We start from the raw sequence: 23,945 nt of genomic DNA on the forward strand, positions 1-23,945 counted from the left end.
ATTCCAAAGAAAGGCAGTGCCAAAGAATGTTCAAACTATCGCACCATTGCACTCATTTCTCATGCTAGTAAAGTCATGCTTAAAATCCTACAAGCTAGACTTCAGCAGTATGTGGATCGAGAACTACCAGAAGTACAGGCAGGATTTCGAAGAGGCAGAGGAACTAGAGATCAAATTGCCAACATACGCTGGATCATGGAGAAAGCTAGGGAGTTCCAGAAAAACATCTACTTCTGCTTCATTGACTATGCCAAAGCCTTTGATTGTGTGGATCATAACAAACTGTGGCAAGTTCTTAAAGAGATGGGAGTACCAGACCATCTTATTTGTCTCTTGAGAAACCTATATGCGGGTCAAGAAGCAACAGTGAGAACTGGACACGGAACCACTGATTGGTTCAAAATTGGGAAAGGAGTCCGGCAAGGCTGTATACTGTCGCCCTGCCTATTTAACTTATATGCAGAGCACATCATGAGAAAGGCAGGGCTTGATGAATCAAAAGTTGGAATTAAGATTGCCGGAAGAAATATCAACAACCTAAGATACGCAGATGATACCACTCTAATGGCAGAAAGTGAAGAAGAACTAAAGAGCCTCTTGTTGCAGGTGAAGAAGGAGAGTGCAAAACTTGGGTTGAAACTTAACATTAAGAAAACCAAGATCATGGCATCTGGCCCTCTCAATTCCTGGCAAATAGATGGGGAAGAAATGGAGGTAGTGACAGATTTTATTTTCCTGGGCTCCAAGATCACCGCAGATGGGGACTGTAGCCAAGCAATTAAAAGACGCTTGCTCCTGGGGAGGAAAGCCATGGTAAATCTAGACAGCACACTAAAAAGCAGAGACATCACCCTGTCAACAAAAGTGCGTATAGTCAAGGCTATGTTCTTCCCAGTTGCAATGTATGGCAGTGAAAGTTGGACCATAAGAAAGGCTGAGCGCCAAAGAATTGAGGCCTTTGAACTGTGGTGCTGGAGAAGACTCCTGCGAGTCCCTTGGACTGCAAGGTGATCAAACTGGTCAGTCCTAGAGGAGATCAATCCTGACTGCTCTTTAGAAGGCCAGATCCTGAAGCTAAAACTCAAATACTTTGGCCACCTAATGAGAAGGAAGAACTCACTGGAGAAGAGCCTAATGCTGGGAAAGATCGAGGGCAATAGAAGAAGGGGACGACAGAGAATGAGGTGGCTGGATGGAGTCACTGAAGCAGTAGGCGTGTGTTGTGATTCAGGGTCAGCCTGTGGGTTTGGCAGTTGGGTCGGATGACTCAGATGAGGGGGAGGAGGGGGGTGTTGAAGAACTTGCTGATGATGGCTTTGAGGCTCCGCAGAGCCCCCAGCCAGGCCCCTCCCACCTGGTGGAGACCCAGCTGTGTGAGCCTGACAGCGTGGATGAAGATGACCCACAGCTGGCCCTGTTCAAGGACGCCCGACGCAGGAGGCAGTCAAGTAGGAGTAAACAGAGGAAGGCAATGGGGCTTCTCGGAAGGAGGGAGAGAGAAGCCACGCCCTGAACTCTTTATAAAGGACTTGTGTGGGGAGGGCTGGTTTGCTGAAAGCAACCGCTCAGATAGTGTTTCAAAGCTCCGGTATCTTGGTTCGTGTCTTGTTTGTTTTTGTAATAAATTTGGCAGACGTATTCCAGCCTCTTGCCGTCTGTAAAGGGGTTGCCTTTTCTGCAAGGCCGGTAGCAGGCTGGTACAGAACAGTTTGCTTTCAGCCTCCCACCCCTTACTAATATTATGGAGCAGCTACGTGCTGAGAATGCCCAGCTCACCCAGCAACTCACTTTGCTGGCAGCTCAGGTGGCTCAACTGCAAGCTCAGGTTCATGCTGCACCCCCACCATCACCCCCACCCAGGAGAAAATGCCAAGTTGCAATGCCGGATAAATTTACAGGCACTCCAGAACTGTTTCCTGCTTTCCTGGGACAATGCCAGCTCTTTATCAGCGTGAGAGCAGCTGATTTCCCCACTGACCGGGATAAGGTGGGGTTTGTGTTAAGCCTTCTTTCGGGTGATGCAGCTCGTTGGGGCACGCCTCTGCTGGCTCAACCTAGCCCATTGTTGGACAACTTTGTGGGGTTTTGTGATCATATGCGTCTGATGTATGAAGACCCTATTAAGACGCAGACTGCTACTCGACGCCTGAAAGCTCTGAGGCAGGGTCAACGCCCCCTACAGGGCTATATCAGCGATTTTCGGCTGCTTAGCCAGGATTCCGCCTGGAATGAGGCTGCGCTTGTGGATGCCTTCCAGGATGGATTGTCGGAGGAGATGTTGGATGAGCTGGCCCGTGTGGATATTCCCTCAGACCTGAATGGGCTGATCCATCTCTGCCTGCGGATCGATGCTCGGTTGCAGCAGCGAAGGAGTCGCCGTGCCACCCCACAGACCCCTGCAGCCCCTGTTGTGCGTGAGCCCCCAGTTCAAAGGGAGGAGCCAATGGAGCTGGGTGCCGCCAGGTCTCGTCTATCGGTGACTGAAATGAACAGACGACGATCGGGGGGGTTGTGTTTTTACTGTGGGGACCCTGGGCATTTGGCTGCTTTTTGCCCAAAGAAGCGACAGCGGGCATCAGTGACCGAGTCTGCCCCGAGAAAGTCCCCTACTTTTCTGTTGGGAAATGCCCCGAGCCTGATCTAGGGGTTGCCTTTTCTGCAAGGCCGGTAGCAGGCTGGTACAGAACAGCGTGAGCTTAAATGGACTCCAGAAGATGGTAGAGGACAGGAAGGCCTGGAGGAATGTTGTCCATAGGGTCGCGATGGGTCGGACACGACTTCGCAGCTAACAACAACAACAATGTATAATTGTGAAACTTAGTTGCTGAGAAAGGAATAATCATGAATTATATATATTTTGAATCACAGATATGGAGATAGTTATTAAAAGAAGCATGGACTGCAAGAAGTCTTGAAAGAAATAAAAATGACTTCTTTGAAGTAAGTGGCATGGAAGGATGTATACATTAATTAACTGAATAAATAAAGATTAGCAAGAAAGCCTCATTTATGCTAGGGAGAAGATAGCATAGGGGAAAAAAAGATTATGCTTGACAAGGTAACGGAAACTAGAAGAGGTAAAGTGGATGCTAGAATTATGGAGTAGAAATATCTTTGAAAGGGCAATAAATTATCATTGGGAGCAGTTGGGATGGCATGTTTACAACTGCCAAAGGTTGGGTCTGATTTGAGAGTGCTTAAAATTCCAAATGGTATCATTTCATTTCATTTTCAGTTGCAATTGGTGATAAAATGGCTTGGATGTTTCTTTTTCTTTTAACAAACCATCATTCCTCATGTACTCATATCCTAGTAACATTGTAGTGATTTACTATCTTTTGTGCATGGAATGAGAACATTTTTCTTTTTCCAGGACCATGATAACTCATGAGGGTCAGGATGTTTATTAAATGGGGTTTTGCACTCCTGTCAAGTTGGAGGCAGACTGATGGGCTCATTTGATCTCAGCATATTCCTTGTGTTCCAAAACTGATAGCAAAGAAAATAATCAGATTCTGATTATTTTTTGAATTTAAAGAATAAAAGTAATGATAATGTGGAAATGCTCTTATTCTTCCAGGGCAGAAATGGTGAACTGAAGATAACTCCACTAAGAATGGAGCCAATGATCACAATGGAATGAAGAGCCAGTGAATTAACTGACTGCGAATTCTCTCCAAACAAGGAGAGAATTGGGACTGCCCACAAAGGCTCCAGACTATTGATCCTCATGAGGAGATCACAAAATTGCACTCTCCAGAGAGTTTAGAACTTAACTTAGCTCAAACTGCAGTTCAGCATCTGGGTTTGCATACTTCCTCTCTAAATCGCTTCTCAATATTGCTTTTTAACTGTTTTTCAACTATTAAGAATTTTCTGATCATCAAATAGTATAGCATGCACCAAGTGGCTTTCCTTTAATCCTTACTGAAAGAAGTTTTAAAAATAAAGACATAAAAATCTTTCCTCTTGTTTGCAATAAGCAGCAAAAGGATGATTAGAACATTGATTTTGGAAAGCTATAAACAGGTTAAGGCTCCAGATGGATTTGAAATAAATTTCTGGGATTAGAGTTGGATTGGAAAAATGCTGTTGTTTTGAATACTTAAAAATTGTAAATTGGAATTTTGAAGATTGTACTGGAGGGAACTGGAAGGAATTAAAGATTACAATTAAAGGAGAAGAGCACTTAAATTTGACTTACTAATGAAGAATGAAGCAAAATACTTTAATATTGGACATATAAAAGGATATTTGCGATCAAGGACATGTTAATTTTTAAAATGTCTGCCTTTGTAGACAGACTGTGTTTGGAAGATGGTAAGGAAGTTGAGCAAACTTTATCAGATAAGACTGAGATTGATTTGAAAACGGATTTTAAAATGATGTGCTATGGTAATAATGTGGAAGGAGACGCTACACTGGATAAAAAATGAAACCAATGTATGTCTTACAAGGTAAAAGAATGACTTGGATAACCTACATGGAATTTACAAAAGAGATTTATTAAAGTTATTAAGAATTTTGTGAGAAGGAACAAAAAAATAAGTCAACTTCGAGGACATTATTTGAGTGGATTAAGCATCAAAACGGATTTTAAAATGATGGGCTATGGTAATAAAGTGGAAGGAGACGCTACACTGGATAAAAAATGAAACCAATGTATGTCTTACAAGGTAAAAGAATGACTTGGATAACCTACATAGAATTTACAAAAGAGATTTGTTAAAGTTATTAAGAATTTTGTGAGAAGGAACAAAAAAACAAGTCAACTTCGAGGACATTATTTGAGTGGATTAAGCATCAAGATTGTTAAGAGAAGAAATATAAAAAGATAATTATAAATAAAAGAACAGATTATAAAACTGGTTTATTTGATCAAGGTTAAAATATGTTATCTCCAGTAATCCTTAATAGACTTTTGCTGATAAGAGATGGTATCAAGAAACAAACATGGATATTTGATCCAGGACAAATTAGTGTTAATTGTTGGGTTGATTTGGGATAGATAAGAAGCCATGTTAAGACTTTTATGAGTTGTATACAGTAAGAGTTTGTTAACAGAGTTTTAAAAGTTTTAGTTTTGTTGCTCTACCTGTTAACTATTTTGTTATTAATATAGCAGATAGATGAGAGGTTAATAATTTGCAAATAGAATTATTATTTATTTATTTATTTATTATTTAAATTTATATACCGCCCTATTCCCGTAGGACTCAGGGCGGTTTACAGGGAAAATTAAAATACATAGTATACAAAATTAAAATCAATTAAAACTATTAATTAAATTACAGTCTCTGAAGTTAAACTAAAACCCAATTAAATTAAATTAAATTAAAACCCCTCAGTCTGGGCCAAACAGCTCGAAGAACCAGGTTTTCAAGTCCCGGCGAAATGAGCGAAGGTCAGGGGCAGTCCTGAGTTCCGTGGGAAGTTGGTTCCATAGGGCTGGCGTGCCCACAGAGAACGCCCTTCCCCTGGGAATAACCCGCCGGCATTCCTTAACCGGCGGTACCCTGAGAAGGCCCTCCCTGTGGGAGCGCACAGGATGATGGGAAGTTGATGCTGGCAGCAGGTGTTCCCTTAGATAATAATTAAAAGTTTAAAATTTGGGGGGGGGCTGTTTTACAAGGGATGGGAAAATAATATTGTTGCAATATATTTATTACCGTATTTTCCGGCGTATAAGATGACTTTTTAACCCATGAAAATCTTCTCAAAAGTCAGGGGTCGTCTTATACGCCCAGTCGTCTTATACACCGGAAAATAGTACAAAAATCAATCGAGCGCTCCCATTCTTGCAAAGCAATTCAAGCCTCCTTAGTCCAGTCCCCCCTCCAACGTGATCCTCCCTTCCCACCCCCAAGAGCCTCTAAGCCCCTTCCCCTCCCCCTTGCAAACACCAGACCCCGGGAGCGGCAGGAAGCCCCTCACCCTCACCCAAGCGGCATCTGAGCATAAGCAGAGCGTGCCCTGCTACCCACTATCTCTCCCGGCAGCCTGGACAGTGGTACTTGGCGCCCCTCTCGCCTGCAGACCATGCAGCAGCCCTCGCCAGCCGGCATCGGCATGGCTGCCCCAAGCCCGGCTCTCTAGTGCTTCTTCTGGGCCCGTCTGGCCGACCGCCTCCCGGGTGGGGCTTGGCTTCAGACGCGGCGGCTGCTCCGTCTGCAAATGCACTCTCAAAGCTGGATCGCACTCGGCTGTGCAGGCTGCCGAAAGGCGGGGACTCAGAGTTCCCGCGGTGGTTGCGGCTTCTGGCGTGCCGTTTGCAGAGTCTGGCCTGGAAGAGCGCGTCGTGTGAACGCAGCTCTTGCGTGTATTCCAAAGGGTGGGTGGAAGGAAAAGCCCCTTTGGGCTTCAGAAGGGCGGCTTTGCACCATCTGCATCAGACGGGGCTGAATCGGGCTTGTGTCGGACACTTGGCAACTGGCATGTAAGTATTTTCCGGCGTATAAGACGAAAAATCTTGAAAATCTTCTCAAAAGTTAGGGGTCGTCTTATACGCCCAGTCGTCTTATAAGCCGGAAAATACAGTAGTATTCAACTAAGGGGGACAATATGTGTTTGGTTTTTTAATGCACCATTTTGTTTAATGTCCTGTCTGTTTTGTTTTTTATTTATCTTTTATTCATTTTTTTGGAGTTTTGTATTTTGTTTTTAATAAAATAAAATTACATGCAAAAAATTACTTTTGCTGACAAGACTGAATGATGAGGCTTTAAAAAAAATTATAGATAAGAGATGAGATATGGCAGACATGTCAAACACAAGGCCCGGGGGCTGGATCCGGCCCACGAAGTGGTTCCATGCGGCCCGCAAAGCCATCCTGGAAACAGTGAGGGAACGGCCCCCACTGCCTTGGCCCAGAGACCTTCCTTCTGCCAGAGACCCTCAGATCGGTCCCACTCCTGCCCAGGCCCCCATAGGCACCCTTGATGTGAACGATGTAGAGCTGGCCACGCCCACCCAGCAGGCCATACACACTCTAGCCACGCCCACCCAGTAGGCCACGCCCACCCTGGCCATACCCACCCGGCCCCCTGAGGGCAACCGCAATGCTGATGCGGCCCTCAATGAAATTGAGTTTGACACCCCTGAGATATGGGAAGAAGAGATTATTTGTTGTATTTTAAGCCAAGGTAATACTTTACTAAAATTGTTTAAACTTGCTGTGATGGAAAGTTATTTCTTCATATATATTTTTCTTTTCTGTCCATCCTATTTTTCTTTTTATTCTTTTACTTTATTGGTTTATATTATTCTTATCTTTTTGATTGTAATGTTCAATAACATTAATATATTAAAGAGAAATGCTATAATTCTAATTGAGATTATCAATCACATTTTGTAAAGAAAACTGGGGCAGAGATAATGGGGGATATTTTCCAAACACTATATGTGTTTTCCTTTTGGCTTCCTAATTTTAAAAAATCTTCAGCTGCATATCATAACTGTTGTTCTCTTTTCTGCTGGGAATATAATCTAAAATTTTATTCACCTCACTACACATAATTAGCTGTATATACTGAAATCTTTATAATATAGCTTTCTATAGTTCTGCAGTTGACTATCAAAATTCACTTGAATGTGTTTTTTCTAGCCTAAAGTCCTGCTCAGCATATATAGATCGTCTGGTTTAAGGATAATCTTAATTTTTTTTTCACTAGGTGGTGCTATTTTGTTGCAAAAAAATCTCACTTCATAAATCAAAATTAGGTCCGATACCTCTTGTTCTTTGGGAATGTGATCCACAATACCAAGATAAAGCCACTGGACAGTCTGAAATGGTATAGTTTCCTGCTTGAGCAGGGAGTTGGATTAGAAGACTTCCAAGATTCCTTGCAACTCTTATTGTTCTATTATCTATCTATCTATCTATCTATCTATCTATCTATCTATCTATCTATCTATCTATCTATCTATCTATCTATCTATCTATCTATCTATCTATCGTGCCCTTTCCCATTTAGAGTCCATACTCCTTATAAAGGTAGACAACATGCCAGCTGATTGAAAAGCTTTTTTTTAAAAGCCTCTTTGTACAGTGTTCATTTCCCTCACCACTATAATCAAATCCATTTTTGCAATAAAGCTAGATTCTTTTTAACACGGCAGAATGCTGCATGGTTCATGAAGGGTTCCGAAGGAATGCGCCGAACAGAAACCCTATAGAGGTTCAGCTTTTCCGCTCGTGCACCACTGCTGCGCTAAAATAAATTACTTCCACAGCCATATATTTATTTATTTTATTGGATTTGTATACCGCCCTATTCCCATAGGACTCAGGGCGGTTTACAGGGCAGTTAAAACCATGAATACAAAAAATTAAAAACAATTAAAACAAATTAAATTCAAGCCATATAATATATGCAAAAGTCCCAGACATTTTCTGCCTGTTGTCTTTATTTACTATTCGGTCTTTGGGGAGACCAAGCTCTCTGCCTAACATATCCAGCACTTTTCCGACTTCTGCGGTCTCAGAAGTAGGAATCCAGACTTTTCATAATGGAAAGGGAGTTCCATTAAAGTGTCGCTTCCAGCACAATTCTAGACAAATGAAATACATATACCCGAACAGGGTTGCTCCAGGGAACTATAGCACTGAATGCTGTAATTCTATAGAAGCTTATCTAGAAATAATCACTCTGAAGTCAAACTTGCCTCTGATTAAACAGAAACGCGGCAAATCCGCCTACTTTCCGACTACCGAAAGGACCGCTCTGATTAGATCTCGCGAGACTTCCTTGCTTTTGCATCGAGCGCCCGGAGGCCGTCCTTAGATAATTCTCGCGATATCATGAAGACTCGCGAAGCATTGTTGGGGCTTTACTACCCTTGTTGAACCGACTATGGAGACGGTGATAACGGAAGTAAGAAGCCGGGACATTGTGATGGGGATTTGCGCCAGTCTGTTGAGTTTTAGTCAGACCCCGTGAAGAAAGTGAGCTTCAGTCAGCTTCTCTAGTCTTACTCGCTAGGATGGAGACGAAACGGAAAGAAATGCGCAAGTCTTTAAGGATCAAAGTAATCTCCATGGGTAACGCCGAGGTTGGCAAGGTAAAAAAAAAAGTAGCAATAGAAGCAGAGGCGCCTTATTGGTCTGAAGCAGGAGAACGACAAGCTGGCTGACCAATTAGGTCTCTCTGCTTTATTAGGCCGTTGTGATACTCGATCGTTTGTGGAATAAAATGATGTGATTTGGTCTGGAGAGGTAGAGGAGTTGGGTTAAGGTGGAGCTTCCAAAATGTTTTGCTATGTGTTATTAATTTTTATTTTATTATCAAATTTATGTGGCCGCCCGTAACAAAATACTCGGGAGCATCATAAAACCAACAATTAAAACATTTTTTAAAAAAATATTAAGAACAGTTAACATTAAGTAGATACATGCTACCCAAAAATTTTAAATCATATGGATTATTTCATTACATTTATCCACATGTAAACTCTGCAAGGTATGTTAGATGAAGGCAGTGGCAACTTTATTTGGCTTGTTTTCTAGCTAAATTTACCATACTGTATTTTGGCTGCAAATATCCAGACAAGTCACTAGGAAGCAGCAAAGAAACACAAAATTCTTGGCTGCCATTTACTGGCCATGAGGATGGGGATTCTTGCAACCCAGAGAGCTGGTGGTGAATATTAAAAAAAGATTCAACCTACTAGAACTCTTGAAGCAGCAAATGGTCTTCAGATAAAATCACTGTTGGTTAATATAAAAATAATTAGTTCCATTATGTGAACTGAAATAAATGCACAAAAATCAAAATTTGCAATGAAGTGGAACAAATGGTAGGTACAACACACACACACATACTTTTAGATTTTTATTGTAAACGAGTAATTTGAATAGGCAGGAGATAGTTTAAATGTTAACAATAGAGATGTAATTCAGCAGAAAGATGTGAGATGGCACTCTGCACTGCACAGTTTCTTAGTATTCGTGCACATTTATATTAGTGCTTCACAATTTTTTTGTAATTGTGGTTCAATAAATAATCATTCATGAGGACCGCTCTATTAAACAAATACCCAACCTAGTCTTTAGGAGCAGGGCAGCCAGCAAATAAAATAATTATTCTAATTCCACTTGTGTGTCCTTCCAATCCCATTTATTTTAATTTTGTGAGTTCATGTGGGAGTTGTTGTCTTTTATGTTAGGGCTGTGCAGAGATCTGGATTTGAAAAGGAAAGGGTGATTCAGATCTATATGATCCTAGGAAGGCACATTTGATTTAAAAAAGTACCAAGGGATGCAGTCTACACGTGTGACTGGAATCCCTTCAAATCTGGGTCACTGCCAGGCCATGTTCTATTCATCCTGATTGTGGATTGTTTTAGCCTTTCAGAATCTGATGCCTTCCAGAGGTTTTGGATTAGAACTCTCATGGGCACAACTGGCAGAGCCAATGTTTGGGAATGATGGCATCTTAGCAAAGTCTGGTTTAAGGCATAGTAATTAAATGTTATTTAATTATTAAGAATTTTACTTCACTGTTCAACTGAAGAATATTCTAATGTACAGGTAGTCCTTGACTTACGAGAATTCATTTAATGACCGTTCAAAGTTACAACAGCACTGAAAAAAATGACATGACTGACTGTTTTTAACACAACCTTTGCAGCATCCCCATGGTCATGTGATCAAAATTCAGCCGCTTGACATATTTATGACAGTTTCAGTGCCCCAGGGTCATGTAGTCATCTTTTGTGACTTTCCGACAAGCAAAATCAATGAGGGAGCCAGGTTCACTTAACAGCTGTGTTACTCAACAACTGCAGTGATTCTCTTAACTATGTCAAGAAAGATCATAAAATGGGGCAAAACTCCTTAACAAATGTCTTGCTTAGTAACAGAAATTTTGGACTCGATTGTGGTCGTAAATTGAGCACTACCCGTAGATTACAAAGACCAGTAATATAACCCTCCCCTATACTATCTGGAAGACATAGTAGAGAGAAGAACACACAGGGCAAAAACAAGCCCAAACTCTCATTCATTATTTATATAGTGACAGGTTGGAATAAAAATAGTTGCTTATCTCAGGCTTGCTGGCAGAACAGTCCTGCTTTCCTTCTTTTTTCCCCCATTCCTGTAGAACAAGGGTGTCAAACTGCCGGCCCACGGGCCGGTTTCATCATACGAAAGCCGCATCCACCTCATTGCTAGCAATGCAAAAAGAATCTTGATATGTTGCGACACATCACGTGACATGACGAGTTTGACACCCGTGCTGTAGAATGATGGAATGGTTCCTGCCAGATAAGAGTTGAACAAGAGAAGATCTCTGTTTTTCTTCAGCTACTTTGCCATAGTCTTATTCTTAGATGTAAGCAGAGTAAAAGTGATGAATGGCTCAGGGTAGTAGTAGTAGTAATAATGATGATGATGATAATCATCATCATCTTATATTTTAAGGAGGTACCTGGCTGACACCCAGGATGCTGATAGCAACTCGTATCAACCATCAGCGCCAGCCAATTTGAATGTTCAGTTGACTGAGGTTCATGTATAATAATAATAATGCTGATGATGATGAAGTTGGAAGGGACCTTGGAGGTCATCTAGTCCGACCCCCTGCTCAGGCAGGAAACCCTATACCATTTCAGACAAATGGCTGTCCAGTCTCTTCTTAAAAATTTCTAGTTTTGGAGCATTCACAGCTTCTGGAGGCAGGTTGTTCCACTGATTAATTGTTCTAACTGTCAGGAAATTTATCCTTAGTTCTAGGTTGCTTCTCTCTTTGGTTAGTTTCCATCTTTTGCTTCTTGTCCTGACGTCCAGTGCTTTGGAGAATAGAAAGGGTAGTTAATGAATCAGCACACAACGAAGCAGGCTGGCCAGATTTGGGCAGCTGACTGATTGGCTGTATTTCTATTTTGAACATATAGTTAGTCCTTCAATTATGACCACAATTAAGCCCAAAATTTTTGTTGATAAGTGAAACATTTGTTAGGTGAATTTTGCCCTATTTTATGACTTTTCATGCCACAGTTGTTAAGTGAATCACTGCAGTCATTAAGATAGTAACATGGCTGTTAAATGAATTAGCTTCCCCATTGACTTTCCTTGTAAGAAGGTCACTAAAGGTGATCACATGACCCCAGGACACTAAAACTGTCATAAATATGAGTCAGTTGCCAAGTGTCTGAATTTTGATTACGTGACTATGGGGATGCTGCAAGGTCGTAAGTGTGAAAAATGGTCATAAGACACTTTTTCCAGTGCTGTTGTAACTTTGAACAGTCACTAGATGAACTTTTTTTTTTAATCCCATTTATATCCTGCCCTTCTCCGAAGACTCAGGGCGGCTTACAATCTAAAGCACAAATCAATGTGCTTCGCAATAGCCTTCATTCTATGTATATGCCTACTTATTAGGGCTTTCACCCCCCCCCCAAGCGGCATTATTACAAAGTCAGCTTATTGCCCCCAACAATCTGGGTCCTCATTTTACCTACCTCGGAAGGATGGAAGGCTGAGTCAACCTTGAGCCTGGTGGGACTCGAACCTGCACTAATTGCAGGCAGCTGGTGTTACTTAAGGAGGCATTAGCCCACTGCTCCACCAAGGAACTGTTGTAAGTCAAGGACTAGCTGTACTATTGCTATTGATACAACATTCCAAATTTCATATGAAAATGACAAATCTTATCTACTCCCTATGTCAGAGGTCCCCAAACTTTTGGGCACCAGGGACCAGTTACATGGAGAGAGGGTTTTTTGCGGACCGGAGGGGGCGTGGTTTTCTGTGCTGCCTGCATCCTGCAGATGGGGCTTTGCTTGTTTGTGCGGACCGGTTGCTGGCATGCCACGGCCCAGTACTGATCCATGGACCGGGGGTTGGGGACCCCTGCCCTAGGTGTTTTTAAATGCAATTCTAATCTTTCTTTTCTATATGGATATCAGTATGCATTATATCCTGTGAAAAGATCTATGATATCTCTTTTTAAAAGAATTGAAGTTCCATTCTATTCTTGCTATACAGTAAGCTTATGGTGCTGCCTATATGAATGATAAAAACTGAAATATACATTTTGAGTGGGAAATAAAAAATTATATTTACTTAGGAGCATGTCATTACACTTGTATGCTGACACCCACTTTGAGCTGATAAACCCACATCAAATCAAATTCCATGCTCATTTGATCAGTTTTATTTACACATATTTATTACAGATTCAGGTGGGCTCTGTTTTTAAATGTGGCCAAATTTTATCATGTAATGTGTATTTACTTATAGTTAATATTAGTTTTATGTATGTCATCTTTTCTATTGACTGGTAGTTGACTGTAATAGAAAATTATTAATACTTAATTACTTAAGTTCAACTTTAAACTTACTTTATATTACTTTTTTATTTTATGTTTATTCCAGCTATATTTGAGTTGTGCTACTATTGTATTTACTTAACTGCTAGATTTACATAAAACCAATTTTTTAAATATTTTGATTAGAATTAGTTATGAAAAGCAGAGCGCAGACTGGGCTGAATAAATAGCCTATCCCTTTGATAACAAGCTTTTTTGTTTACTTTTTAGAGCTGTGTCATCAAGCGATATTGTGAGAAGAGATTTGTGCCCAAATATCTTGCAACAATTGGCATTGATTATGGTGTCACCAAGTGAGTACCCTTCTTTTATAACAGGCAGCAGCTACTGACAACAGCTCTTGAAAATATGTGAGCCAAGCTAAAATCTGTACATGCAAGAGATGGGAAAATGCTCTTGATGGTTCATCCATCACAATCATTTGTGATTTTTCTGCTCTGCTGCTGCTGGAAATAGCAGTTTTGCAGTTGGTGATGATTCAGTACACATCCCATTGCATATAATATGAGGCCAGTGAATGTTTTCCTGCAGGTGTCTTCATGTGTGACATGGGGAAAGTATTAAAAGTCTGATCAATTCTTTACTGTGATGCTGGTGTGTGCTGATTGTTCTTATATCTCCTTTAGTCGATTATTTAATAATTACAGCTTGTCTTAAATTAATCCTGGATCTTTTCATCTGTTTTTTAATGACTATACCTATACTCGATTCTGTTAGTGGCAAAACTTTCATGTTGTGATGCTTATTAATGCTAGCTAAGTAACAGCAGGAACATTCTTTAGAGTGCCCATACTTGCATCTTAGGACTCTTTTCCTTTTAGAGTGCAAATTAGAGACCGAGAAATCAAAGTGAATATCTTTGACATGGCTGGACACTCCTTCTTTTATGAGGTAAGAAAGGTGATGGCTTTTTAGCAATGAGGACGGAACAAGTTATGCAAAAAGATGCTAAAATAGTGTGTGCCAGAAGTTCAGACAGTACACTAAATTATCATGTTGTCCCCTTTTGGCTGAGCCTAATGTGTGAACCTAGCCACTGTGGGATATAAATCATGATTTATAATTTAGATTTGGTGGTTGCATTATGCAAACTTGGCATGGTGACTGATTTTACCCAGTCCATGGCTTGAAGTAAATTTATTTATGGATGCTCTTTTGGGTGGGGTGTTTCCCCCTCTTAAAATAGTAATTGCACTGAGTCTCTCTGCTAGCAGAAAATAAGCCAAGGATGAGTAGTTTGTAGCTGTGTTGTTTGGAAGGAGAATGAATCGCTAAACTGTAGTCGGAGTGGTCATAGCATGCAAGTACACTTTATTTGTTAAAATAATCACTGAGAAACAGCCCCATAATCTGTACATTACACCAAAATTGTATCCAAGATTTTTTGCCTGAACTTCTCACCTCTGTGTCAAGTGTACTGATGTAATAATTTTTTGTCAACTAATGCATGCTAAATGGAAAACATTTGTACTCTTGCACTTTATCCAAATAGGCATATTTATATACTGCATACTTTGACTTGTTCAGATGTAATGCACATAATTATTATATTATTTCTGCACATAAATGGTCAGAAATTTATTTGCTCAATTTAAGCTGATGTGCTGCTTATTTATAGTTTAAGTTACTTTTCTAGAACTGTCTGCTGGTCTATTAAATTCATCTGCATTATTTTTGCCTTATATTAGGTTCGCAATGAATTTTACAAAGACACCCAGGGTGTAATCCTAGTGTATGATGTTGGGCAAAAAGAATCATTTGATGCCCTTGACTTATGGCTTGCTGAGATGAAACAAGAACTTGGACCACATGGAAATATGGAAAACATTATTTTTGTGGTTTGTGCCAATAAGGTAAAGACTGGTATAAGATATTGAAAGCTCATGTTCATTAAGTGCTTAAAGGGATTAGGAGCTTATAAATAATTAGGACAATACTACAATGTTCTCTCATTTTTGTTTCAGATTGATTGTGGCAAGTTGCGCTGTGTGGATGAAAGTGAAGGACGATTGTGGGCAGAAAGCAGAGGGTTTCTTTATTTCGAAACTTCTGCACAGACTGGAGAGGGAATTAATGAGATGTTCCAGGTAAAATCTACAGTGCAAAACAAGGCAGTCCTCCTGCATCATTTTTCCTTGAAGCGTGATGATTTGTGCTTTGTAATCTAGACATCCTTGATTGAATTCTTCTTATGAGAATCTGCTTCTTAGAATAGAATAGAACTGGAAGGGACCTTGGAGGTCCTCTAGTCCAGCCCCCCCGCTCAAACAGCACGACCTATACCATCTCAGACAAGTGACTGTCTGGCCTCTTCTTAAAAATCTCCAGTGATGGAGCGCCTATGATTTCTTAACGCAAGCTGTTCCACTGGTTAATTGTCCTCACTGTCAGGAAGTTTCTCCTTAATTCTGTAAGATGTTTTTGTAGCAACTATTTTGTTTCTTTTTGTAAATCTTTATCCTCATACAAAATGAAGTGCTGTTGATTTTTTTCTTTAACCATTGTTACCATGATGTCAAGCATTGACACATGACTTGGTGCAGGTATCTGAAACATTATTTGGGGGCATGAATACAAGCATGCCAGTAATATTTCCAGTCATGAATGCAGGTGTTTTTCTGTCATTTTTCACTTTTTGTTGTTAAGACATTATTGGTAAAATATTTTATATTTTCTTGTTCTATTCTGAAGCTAACAGTATCTTTTCTTGACTTGGAGAGAAAATGTCTAAGGTCTCTCATCTTTTACTGGCAAATTCTCATTTATTCTCTCTGTCTGCATATGCAACGTTCTCTCTAGTTTTCCAAGGAATTTTAAATTAATTACCTCCCTTTAGTGTTTGAAATGGCACAGAGCTCTTTATATTAAAAAAAAGAACTGTTCTGGACCAGCCCTCTTCTCCCAACCCCTAATTAAGAGACGAGTCTGGAAAGCGTCCAAGGCTAAAAGGCTTCTGCCAAGGTTTAATGACGCAGATAACAAAACACAAGAGCTTGTCTTCTCAAACGAAAAAGTTGCTTTCAGCAACTAGCCCCTCCCCAAACACTTCTTTTATAGAGAGCTCAGGGCGTGGTCTCCCTGTGCCTCCTCCCGAGGAGTCCCATAGTCTTTCTTTGTTTGTCCCTGCTCGTCTGCCTCCTACGTCGGGCGTCCTTGAACAGGGCCAGCTGTGGGTCATCATCCTCCGCACTCTCGGGCTCACACAGCTGAGAAGAGGTCCCCGGCTGAGGACTCTGCAAAGCCTCCAAATCATCATCAGCCGGTTCGTTTCCCTCCTCCCCCACATCTGAGTCCTCCGATACATCGGACCCGGCTGTCGGACCCACCGGCTGGCCCTGAGTCACAACAAGAACAAGCAGTGCAAGAGATTGTTTCAATGTACAAGAATTAATCCAATGAATGATCTGAAGGCCCATGGCACAGTATTCCAACTAAAAATAAACCAAGAAAGCACTTGGTAAAACCAGCATGATGTAGCTTATGCTTCTGCACTATTTGAAGATTTTCTGCTTGTAAAATTAAAAATCTTACAGTCCCTGTAGGCCATTTCCTTTCTCACAATTTCTGAGTTTAAAACAATAGAATGAGCTGCTAAAGGAAGGCAAAGAAAATTATTTGGACTTTGATCTGCTTAATGAAATAAAGATTACTGAGCAATGGGTGCATACAAGAACTTTGTAACTTTGCCTTCTCCATGCTTGCAGACTTTCTACTCTGCTATTGTTGATTTATGTGATAATGGTGGAAAGCGCCCCATAACCAGCACAAGCAACAGTTTCACTAAGGAGCAAGTAGACGCCATTCGGAAGATTCGCAACAGCAAGGATAGCTGGGATATGTTGGGTGTCAAACCAGGAGCTACAAGGTAAGGAAGGATCTAACCATTACAGAATAAATAATCTATGATGGTGTAGAAATGAGCAAGATAGAGTTGGACTAGAAGGAATGGGATGGATATGGTGAAGCTCTGAATTTTGAAAATATAAGAAGGTATCTACTAATTTATGGCAAACGTTTTATGTATAGATAGGTGATATTTAGCCAATATATATCTTCACAACAACCAGCTACTTACCTTAGGCCTCATTTTTCCCCCTCTGGCTCCTAATGGATGTAAGCTCTCCAGTGTCCATTGACCACGTCAGTTAGGCATTGCTCATTATCCAGCCCTTTCTTCTGAACTGAGAATGGAGGGAGTACCGTCTATGACAAGAAATGCTTTCTGAAACTATCGTTATTCTGTGTCTGGAGTTAAAAGTCTAGAGCAATGCAGGAGATGAAGCTATAATGGACCTCCAAGTTCTGAATATAACTGTAAATTCAGTTTTATTTTTCTGTTTGATTAGATTTCTAATCAAAATGAATAATTGTAGTTCTTCATTGGTATAATTCAGGGGTGTCAAACTCAATTTCATTGAGGGCCGCATCAGCATTGTGGTTGCCCTCAAGGGGCCGGGTGGGTATGGCCAGGGTGGGCATGGCCTACTGGGTGGGCGTGGCTAGAGTGCTTATGGCCTACTGGGTGGGAATGGCCAGCTCTACATTGTTCGCATCAAGGGTGCCTATGGGGGCCTGGGCAGGAGTGGGACAGATCTGAGGGTCTCTGGCAGAAGGAGGGTCTCTGGGCCAGGGCCAAGGCAGTGGGAGCCGTTCCCTCACTGTTTCCAGGATGGCTTCACGGGCCACATGAAACCACTTCGCGGGCCGGATCCGGCCCCCGGGCCTTGTGTTTGACATGTCTGGTATAATTCAAATAGTTTTAGGTAATTGAAAGACTTTCATTTTAAGATTTATCATTCTATAAATAGACTCATTTCTATTGCACTCTTCTATTATCTCTGTCTCTCTTGCTCTGCAGGGATGAAGTAAACAAGGCCTATCGAAAGTTGGCAGTGCTCCTCCACCCAGATAAGTGTATGGCTCCAGGCAGTGAGGACGCCTTCAAAGCTGTGGTCAATGCACGAACTGCCTTGCTCAAAAACATCAAGTAAAACACAAGAAGATGTAGCTTGCGCCAATAGCAAGTGATATAGCTATTCTGAGAGAGGCATCAAGAATTGCTCCCTGCCAAAGACAAAGGAAGCAAGTCACAGAAGTTCCCTAAAGGCAAATTTCCTTCACCATTTACTCAAAGCTGTTTTCTGTTCGCTATGAATAGATCAATATAGGAGACCTCTCTGAAGCGGCCATCCAAACCCATCTGAATACCTCAGGAACAGTAACAACAGTAATACCCAGTCCTTTCTTCTCCCCTGCAAAAAAGTTGCCCATAGACTGAGATGACTCTAAAATATGTTACTTCTGTTTAAATCACTTATTTTAATATTGCTTATTATTTTCCTCAAAACCAATGCTGATATTCAGCCTCTAATGAAGCACTTAGTTGTTCCTCTTTGTCCTACACTGGAAATTATTTTATCCATATTTTTTGAACCACTTCATTACTAAGTGGTTAAAGAATTCCTGTTTTTTCAAATAAAAACTGGAAAAATATAGCATAGTAGCCAGGATCAAAGCACTAGTAGTCACTGTGATCTGTTGATGGGACAGACAGTACCTCCTACAAAATGAGTTAGGTGGTAAGTTGTTTTGATCATTATTTCAGTCATATTGTTCTAGGCATGTTTGTGTATACCTCCCTGGAGCTAGCAAAGAATATAATCTTCACCAGATGTGAGATTCAGTCACACAGAAGCTTAATTTGTCTTAATTTGTTCTCCCTTCCTCCCTAATTGTAAATTAAATGAGGGAAGAAGGGAAGTGAAAAAGAAAAAACTCACTGTATGTACTCAAGTATAATTAACAGAACCCCTGAATTGAAAGACACTAGGTGAAACAAACTCAGTGGTGGCCTGTTGATTTCATGACTGGTACGAACATGTTTGTTTGATTGATTGATTGATTGATTTATATGCCACTGTGATTTTCTGAAGAGCTTACATACTTGTCCTAGAAGTAAATTTAAAAACATACAAACAAATAATTCCTTAGCAAGGAATGATACAAGAACTCCATATAAATAACACCATTACCCCAATTATAAAAAAGAACAGCATTCATAGCATATTCATATTTTTTTCTAAAATTAAATGAGCATTAAGTTAGGGGTAGGGTGGGGTGTGATGCTATTCCAAAGAAAGAAACGAAGAAAAGTCGGCTGTATTGATAAGTGCTTCTTGGATTTTTTGTTGAAAGAATATTCAGGCAAAAGGATAACTATTAAGGAATACTTTTAACTCTTTTCTGGAATTGGCGCTGGCCTGTAGGTCATAGAAGCAGTTTTTCAGCTACCTAGAGTACAACCTCTGTAATGGAGTTTCTGCAAAAACTGATCTAACTTAGAATACAAATTATTGAAATTATTTACCATTCTAAGGATCACAGCATAATATCTGACAAAAGAGAAAGAATGCCTTATGAACAAATGGGTGAGTTGCCAAAAAAATCCCACTTCATGAGTTTAGGACGAGTATATAGTAGTCCCGAATCCTGAAGATCTTAGGCTTCATTAAACTAAAATTTAAGAAGTTCTGGAGAACAAAACTCTTTTATATGTAATCAGTCATTTAGCTGATTTTTCTAATGGTCAAATGTAACATAGTAGTTGTAATGTGCAGTCATACATTACCCTCCATCTAGCACCTATATTGCTATTTAGAACATCTCAAAATAGTACAAGAAGTTAAGATGGCGGTGTGCCTTGATCTCTCTCTCTGATTCTGTTTCTCCAGTCCCTGTGAAGGCCCATAGAGATTGGCAACTGTATTACATTGTATATTGGAAGGTATGGGAGTAACACTCCTTCGGGTGTGTGTTAGAGGGCAGCAGTTATACTTGCAAGTACATATTAATTGAGAAAATAAACATCAGGTTACCAAGGGGTTTCAGTTTTCAGAAGGTTTTGAGATTTTTCCTCCACATGCCTTCTGTGAGTTCTTTGAGCCAAGGAAAGAGACAGTGTTCTCGGGATGGACATGGAGAAGTCCTGCAAGGCTGCCTTTTAATAGAAGTCTCACTTCTGTGAAAACTATCTAGCTTTTGATCAAAATACAGAAGGAGTAAGATACTTCACAGCCAAAATACAAGTTTATCCTGCTCTGTATGAATATAAAATACACGTTGCTATGTGTGTGTCTGTGATAGGTTTCTGTGAATTTCTTCAATAATGTTCCTTTATTTTCTGTCTTCTAGAAGTGATATTTATTCTTCTGGTTGTTTGTGAATGCTTTGTAATGTCAAATTCCTTTAAGATACTGGATATGCAGTATATTCATAAATTGCACTTTTTTGAGATCTGGTTTGTCTATAATGTTTTACATCATTAATGTCCAAATGAGTCCTAAGAAGGAATTTTTGGTAACCTTTTCAATTCTTGAAATTCCATGTCCAGTTCTCCACCCTACTCTGCTTCTAGCTTATCGGATATAACAGTTTAGATATATTTATTTATTTATTTTAATTCCATTTATATCCCGCCCTTCTCTGAAGACTCAGGGCGGCTTACAAGTTTAGCAGTAGCAGAAGCTGCAGGCTTTTCTGGTAACCTAGGACTCCTCTTTCTCCTGTTTGTAAATACAGGGTTACTTCAAAGAATAGGTATCCTTGGGAAAGAGCTTTAATAAACTGCTCACTTCTCTTTACAAGACAATTTAATCTCCCTTCCCCATGCACTTGTGCTCTTATGCCAAATGGAAAGGGAGTACTCCAGAAGGGTTAAAATACTACATTGTCATACAATTCGGAATTTGTAAAATTGCTGCTAACAAAATTACATTGCATTCACTTTATTTTAAAATAGGTACCCTCCTTTGCATTAATTTTCAAATTACATAATTCCTAATTTGGAGTTTGTGTGTGAATAGCTCAAAGCCTTCGAAGAAAACTCACTTTCAAGAAAAAAAAACTGTGGGAAGCTGTTGGGACAGAGTTCTTTGTAATGTCTATTAATGTATCAAAATGCCATCTTAACTGAAGGAGAGGGCAATACTTATAGATCAGAACGTCAAATATTGGAAAGATAACAGCTTGCTCAGATCCTGTCCTGAATATTTGTCAGGACAGCAGTTTGTTGTAATTTGTAATGGTGGGGGGACAATCAGCAAAGCACATGAAAGGCAACATTTTGCCAAAGCTGTTATCCTCTGGGCATGCCTGCTTTAATTGCAGTCTTTATTTAAAACACACAAACATACAATAGACAGACACACACACATTTTTGTGCAAAATATTGCCTCCTAATGCAGGCTTTGCTTCTGAAAAAAATGGAACTACTGTAACTGAAGGTAGTTAAGCTTCAGTTACATAACAGCAGGGATTTCCCCCCGATATATTTTCTGCTGTTCAGACTCCTAGACTTTCTGCAGGAGTACGTGAATTTGAATACACTGTATTACTTGGCAGATTATCACTTAAATAAATTTGAATACACTGTATTACTTGGCAGATTATCACTTAAATAAAATGCCTGTAGGCATAGAGGATCTTTAATGCAAGTTGATAGAAAATGCACTCCTGCGTGCTGTTATAGCCAAGGCCTTAAGTGTTTGAAATCTCTGTATTAAATCTACTGTGTCAGTTGTTTATTTTTAAAATATTTAACTGGGACTGAGACCCTTGTATACCTTTCTACCTGTTGGAACTATGGCAAATGAATTAGTTTGGATGAGTGCTAACTTAAAACCACCTACCTGCTTTTACAGTTATTTTATATACAGTATTGAGCTTGGGGTTTTCTTAAATGAAAACCTGGCTTGCTATCTGCATTTTGTAATTAAATCTATGCTTGGCTGAAAAATCAATATCATGGTAACCGTGCAATTTACTCTACCATGGCTACTCATTTTCCAAATCTGGATTTTGTTTTGTTTTGTTTTGTTTTTGCACCAAATGTTAGGATCGTTTCCTCCACCTCCTCTAAGAAATCTGACAGCACATGATGTTTGCTAGCTGTTTCAAAGATGGCTGGGTTACAGGTCTCTGCATATAACATGCATCCATCCATTTCTAACTATTCTGGAACTGTATTAAAGAAGGACATTCGGTAATCAGTTTATCCAAGGAAGTGGGGGGTGGGGTTCTGTCTTGGTGCTGAAATGCTTTGTGGAGCTCATGTCCTATATTACACCATTGAAGAAAGCATTGTCTTGGTGGAAAAAGGTAGACCAAATATACTGCAGTGACCACTGGGTGCTGCTATAGTTGGAGGCGTGCAGATCTGTTTCTAGAAACAGCATTCTGAGCTGTTGGGAAAGCAGATATTTTCAAAATAGCTTTCATTTTCTGCTATACAGTATTTGCTGACAGCTTTAAGACATATGATTCTATGCCATCTATGATGAAACTTCTAGCACACATCATATTGTATTGTTTCACTTGAAACAAGTGGAATAATAAGGCTTAGACTGTAATACCACAAAAACTGTACAGCAATTTTATGGTTCATATTTGTTTGTTTGTTTGTAAAATTTATTGGCTGTCCCATCTTACCAAGCAGTAGCTCATATGCTGTAAGAGTGGAAGTGGCTAATGTTACATTTGTGCTTTTGTTGCCTTAGACTCCAGTTTGACATGGCTGTAGAAAGCTACTACTGCAAGCAGAAATTGTAGAAACCACTTTCAAATCAATACAATTGCCATACACTCAGAATTATAAATTTGGGGAGTATTCTGGCAATTCCTTCCTTCCTTCCTTCCTTCCTTCCTTCCTTCCTTCCTTCCTTCCTTCCTTCCTTCCTTCCTTCCTTATTTTGTTAATTCTGCCTTTATTATTTTTATAAATAACTTAAGGCAGAGAATATTCCTAATACGCCTTCCTTTTCCTGTTTTCCTTACAACCACAATCTTGTGAGGTGGGTTGGGTGAGAGTGAATGACTGGCTGAAAGTCATCCAGCCAGTTTTTCATGCATGTTCTGGAAATCTCCACAACCAACCTTCCTTCCTTCCTTCCTTCCTTCCTTCCTTCCTTCCTTCCTTCCTTCCTTCCTTCCTTCCTTCCTTCCTTCCTTCCTTCCTTCGCTCCCTCCCTCTCAAGTTGCCCTCTGAAAAATCTATGGGGCCACCTTTCCCTAAAGACATCTACCTGTTCTACCAGGTTAGACAGAGTGGGCACATTTGTAGTCAATTCCCTTAAACATCTTACGGGAGCTAGAAAACATTTTCTTTTCTGCGGCAGTCCCTACCCTATGGAACACACTTTCCCCCTCAAGTTCAGCAGGCTTCCACACTATTAGTCTTCTGTAAAGTACTGAAGACCTGGCTTTTCGCCCAGGTGCTGGGATAAGATAAGGTGACTGCATAAGCTGCCAGAGTTACCCCGTGGTAAGATGGACAGCCAATAAATTTTACAAAGAAATAAATTGTAATCTTGACTTGGCACCAGGTTTTTGCTTTTAATGCATTTGTTTTTTTATAATAATGTTTTTTATGTTTTAACTTTTGATTGGGAGCTGCCCCAGATTTTGTTACAAAGATGGGCGGCTATATAAGTGTTTAAAATAAATAAGAATAAAGACCGGATGTGACAGCTGTAATTACCAAGTAAGTATGTCAAGGTAGGAAATGGAACTAGGTGTATAGCCCCAGAGAACTTTGGAAAAAAGAGGCTTAAGTT

General features: G+C 40.2%; 1 protein-coding gene across 1 annotated transcript; it reads left to right on the plus strand.

Moving 5' to 3' along the window:
* Window positions 1-8,852: 8,852 nt before the first annotated feature.
* Window positions 8,853-20,626, plus strand: DNAJC27 (DnaJ heat shock protein family (Hsp40) member C27). The gene is made up of 7 exons (XM_081334302.1): window positions 8,853-9,060; window positions 13,546-13,628; window positions 14,157-14,226; window positions 15,024-15,188; window positions 15,300-15,422; window positions 17,040-17,200; window positions 18,194-20,626. Exons 1-7 carry the CDS (start codon window positions 8,983-8,985, stop codon window positions 18,324-18,326), a joined length of 813 nt encoding a protein of 270 aa, XP_081190428.1. The 5' UTR covers window positions 8,853-8,982; the 3' UTR covers window positions 18,327-20,626.
* The last annotated feature ends 3,319 nt before the right edge of the window (window positions 20,627-23,945 follow it).

The sequence above is a fragment of the Vipera berus genome (assembly GCF_964194415.1).
Source record: "Vipera berus genome assembly, chromosome: 1".
In the NCBI taxonomy this organism is placed as follows: domain Eukaryota; kingdom Metazoa; phylum Chordata; class Lepidosauria; order Squamata; family Viperidae; genus Vipera; species Vipera berus.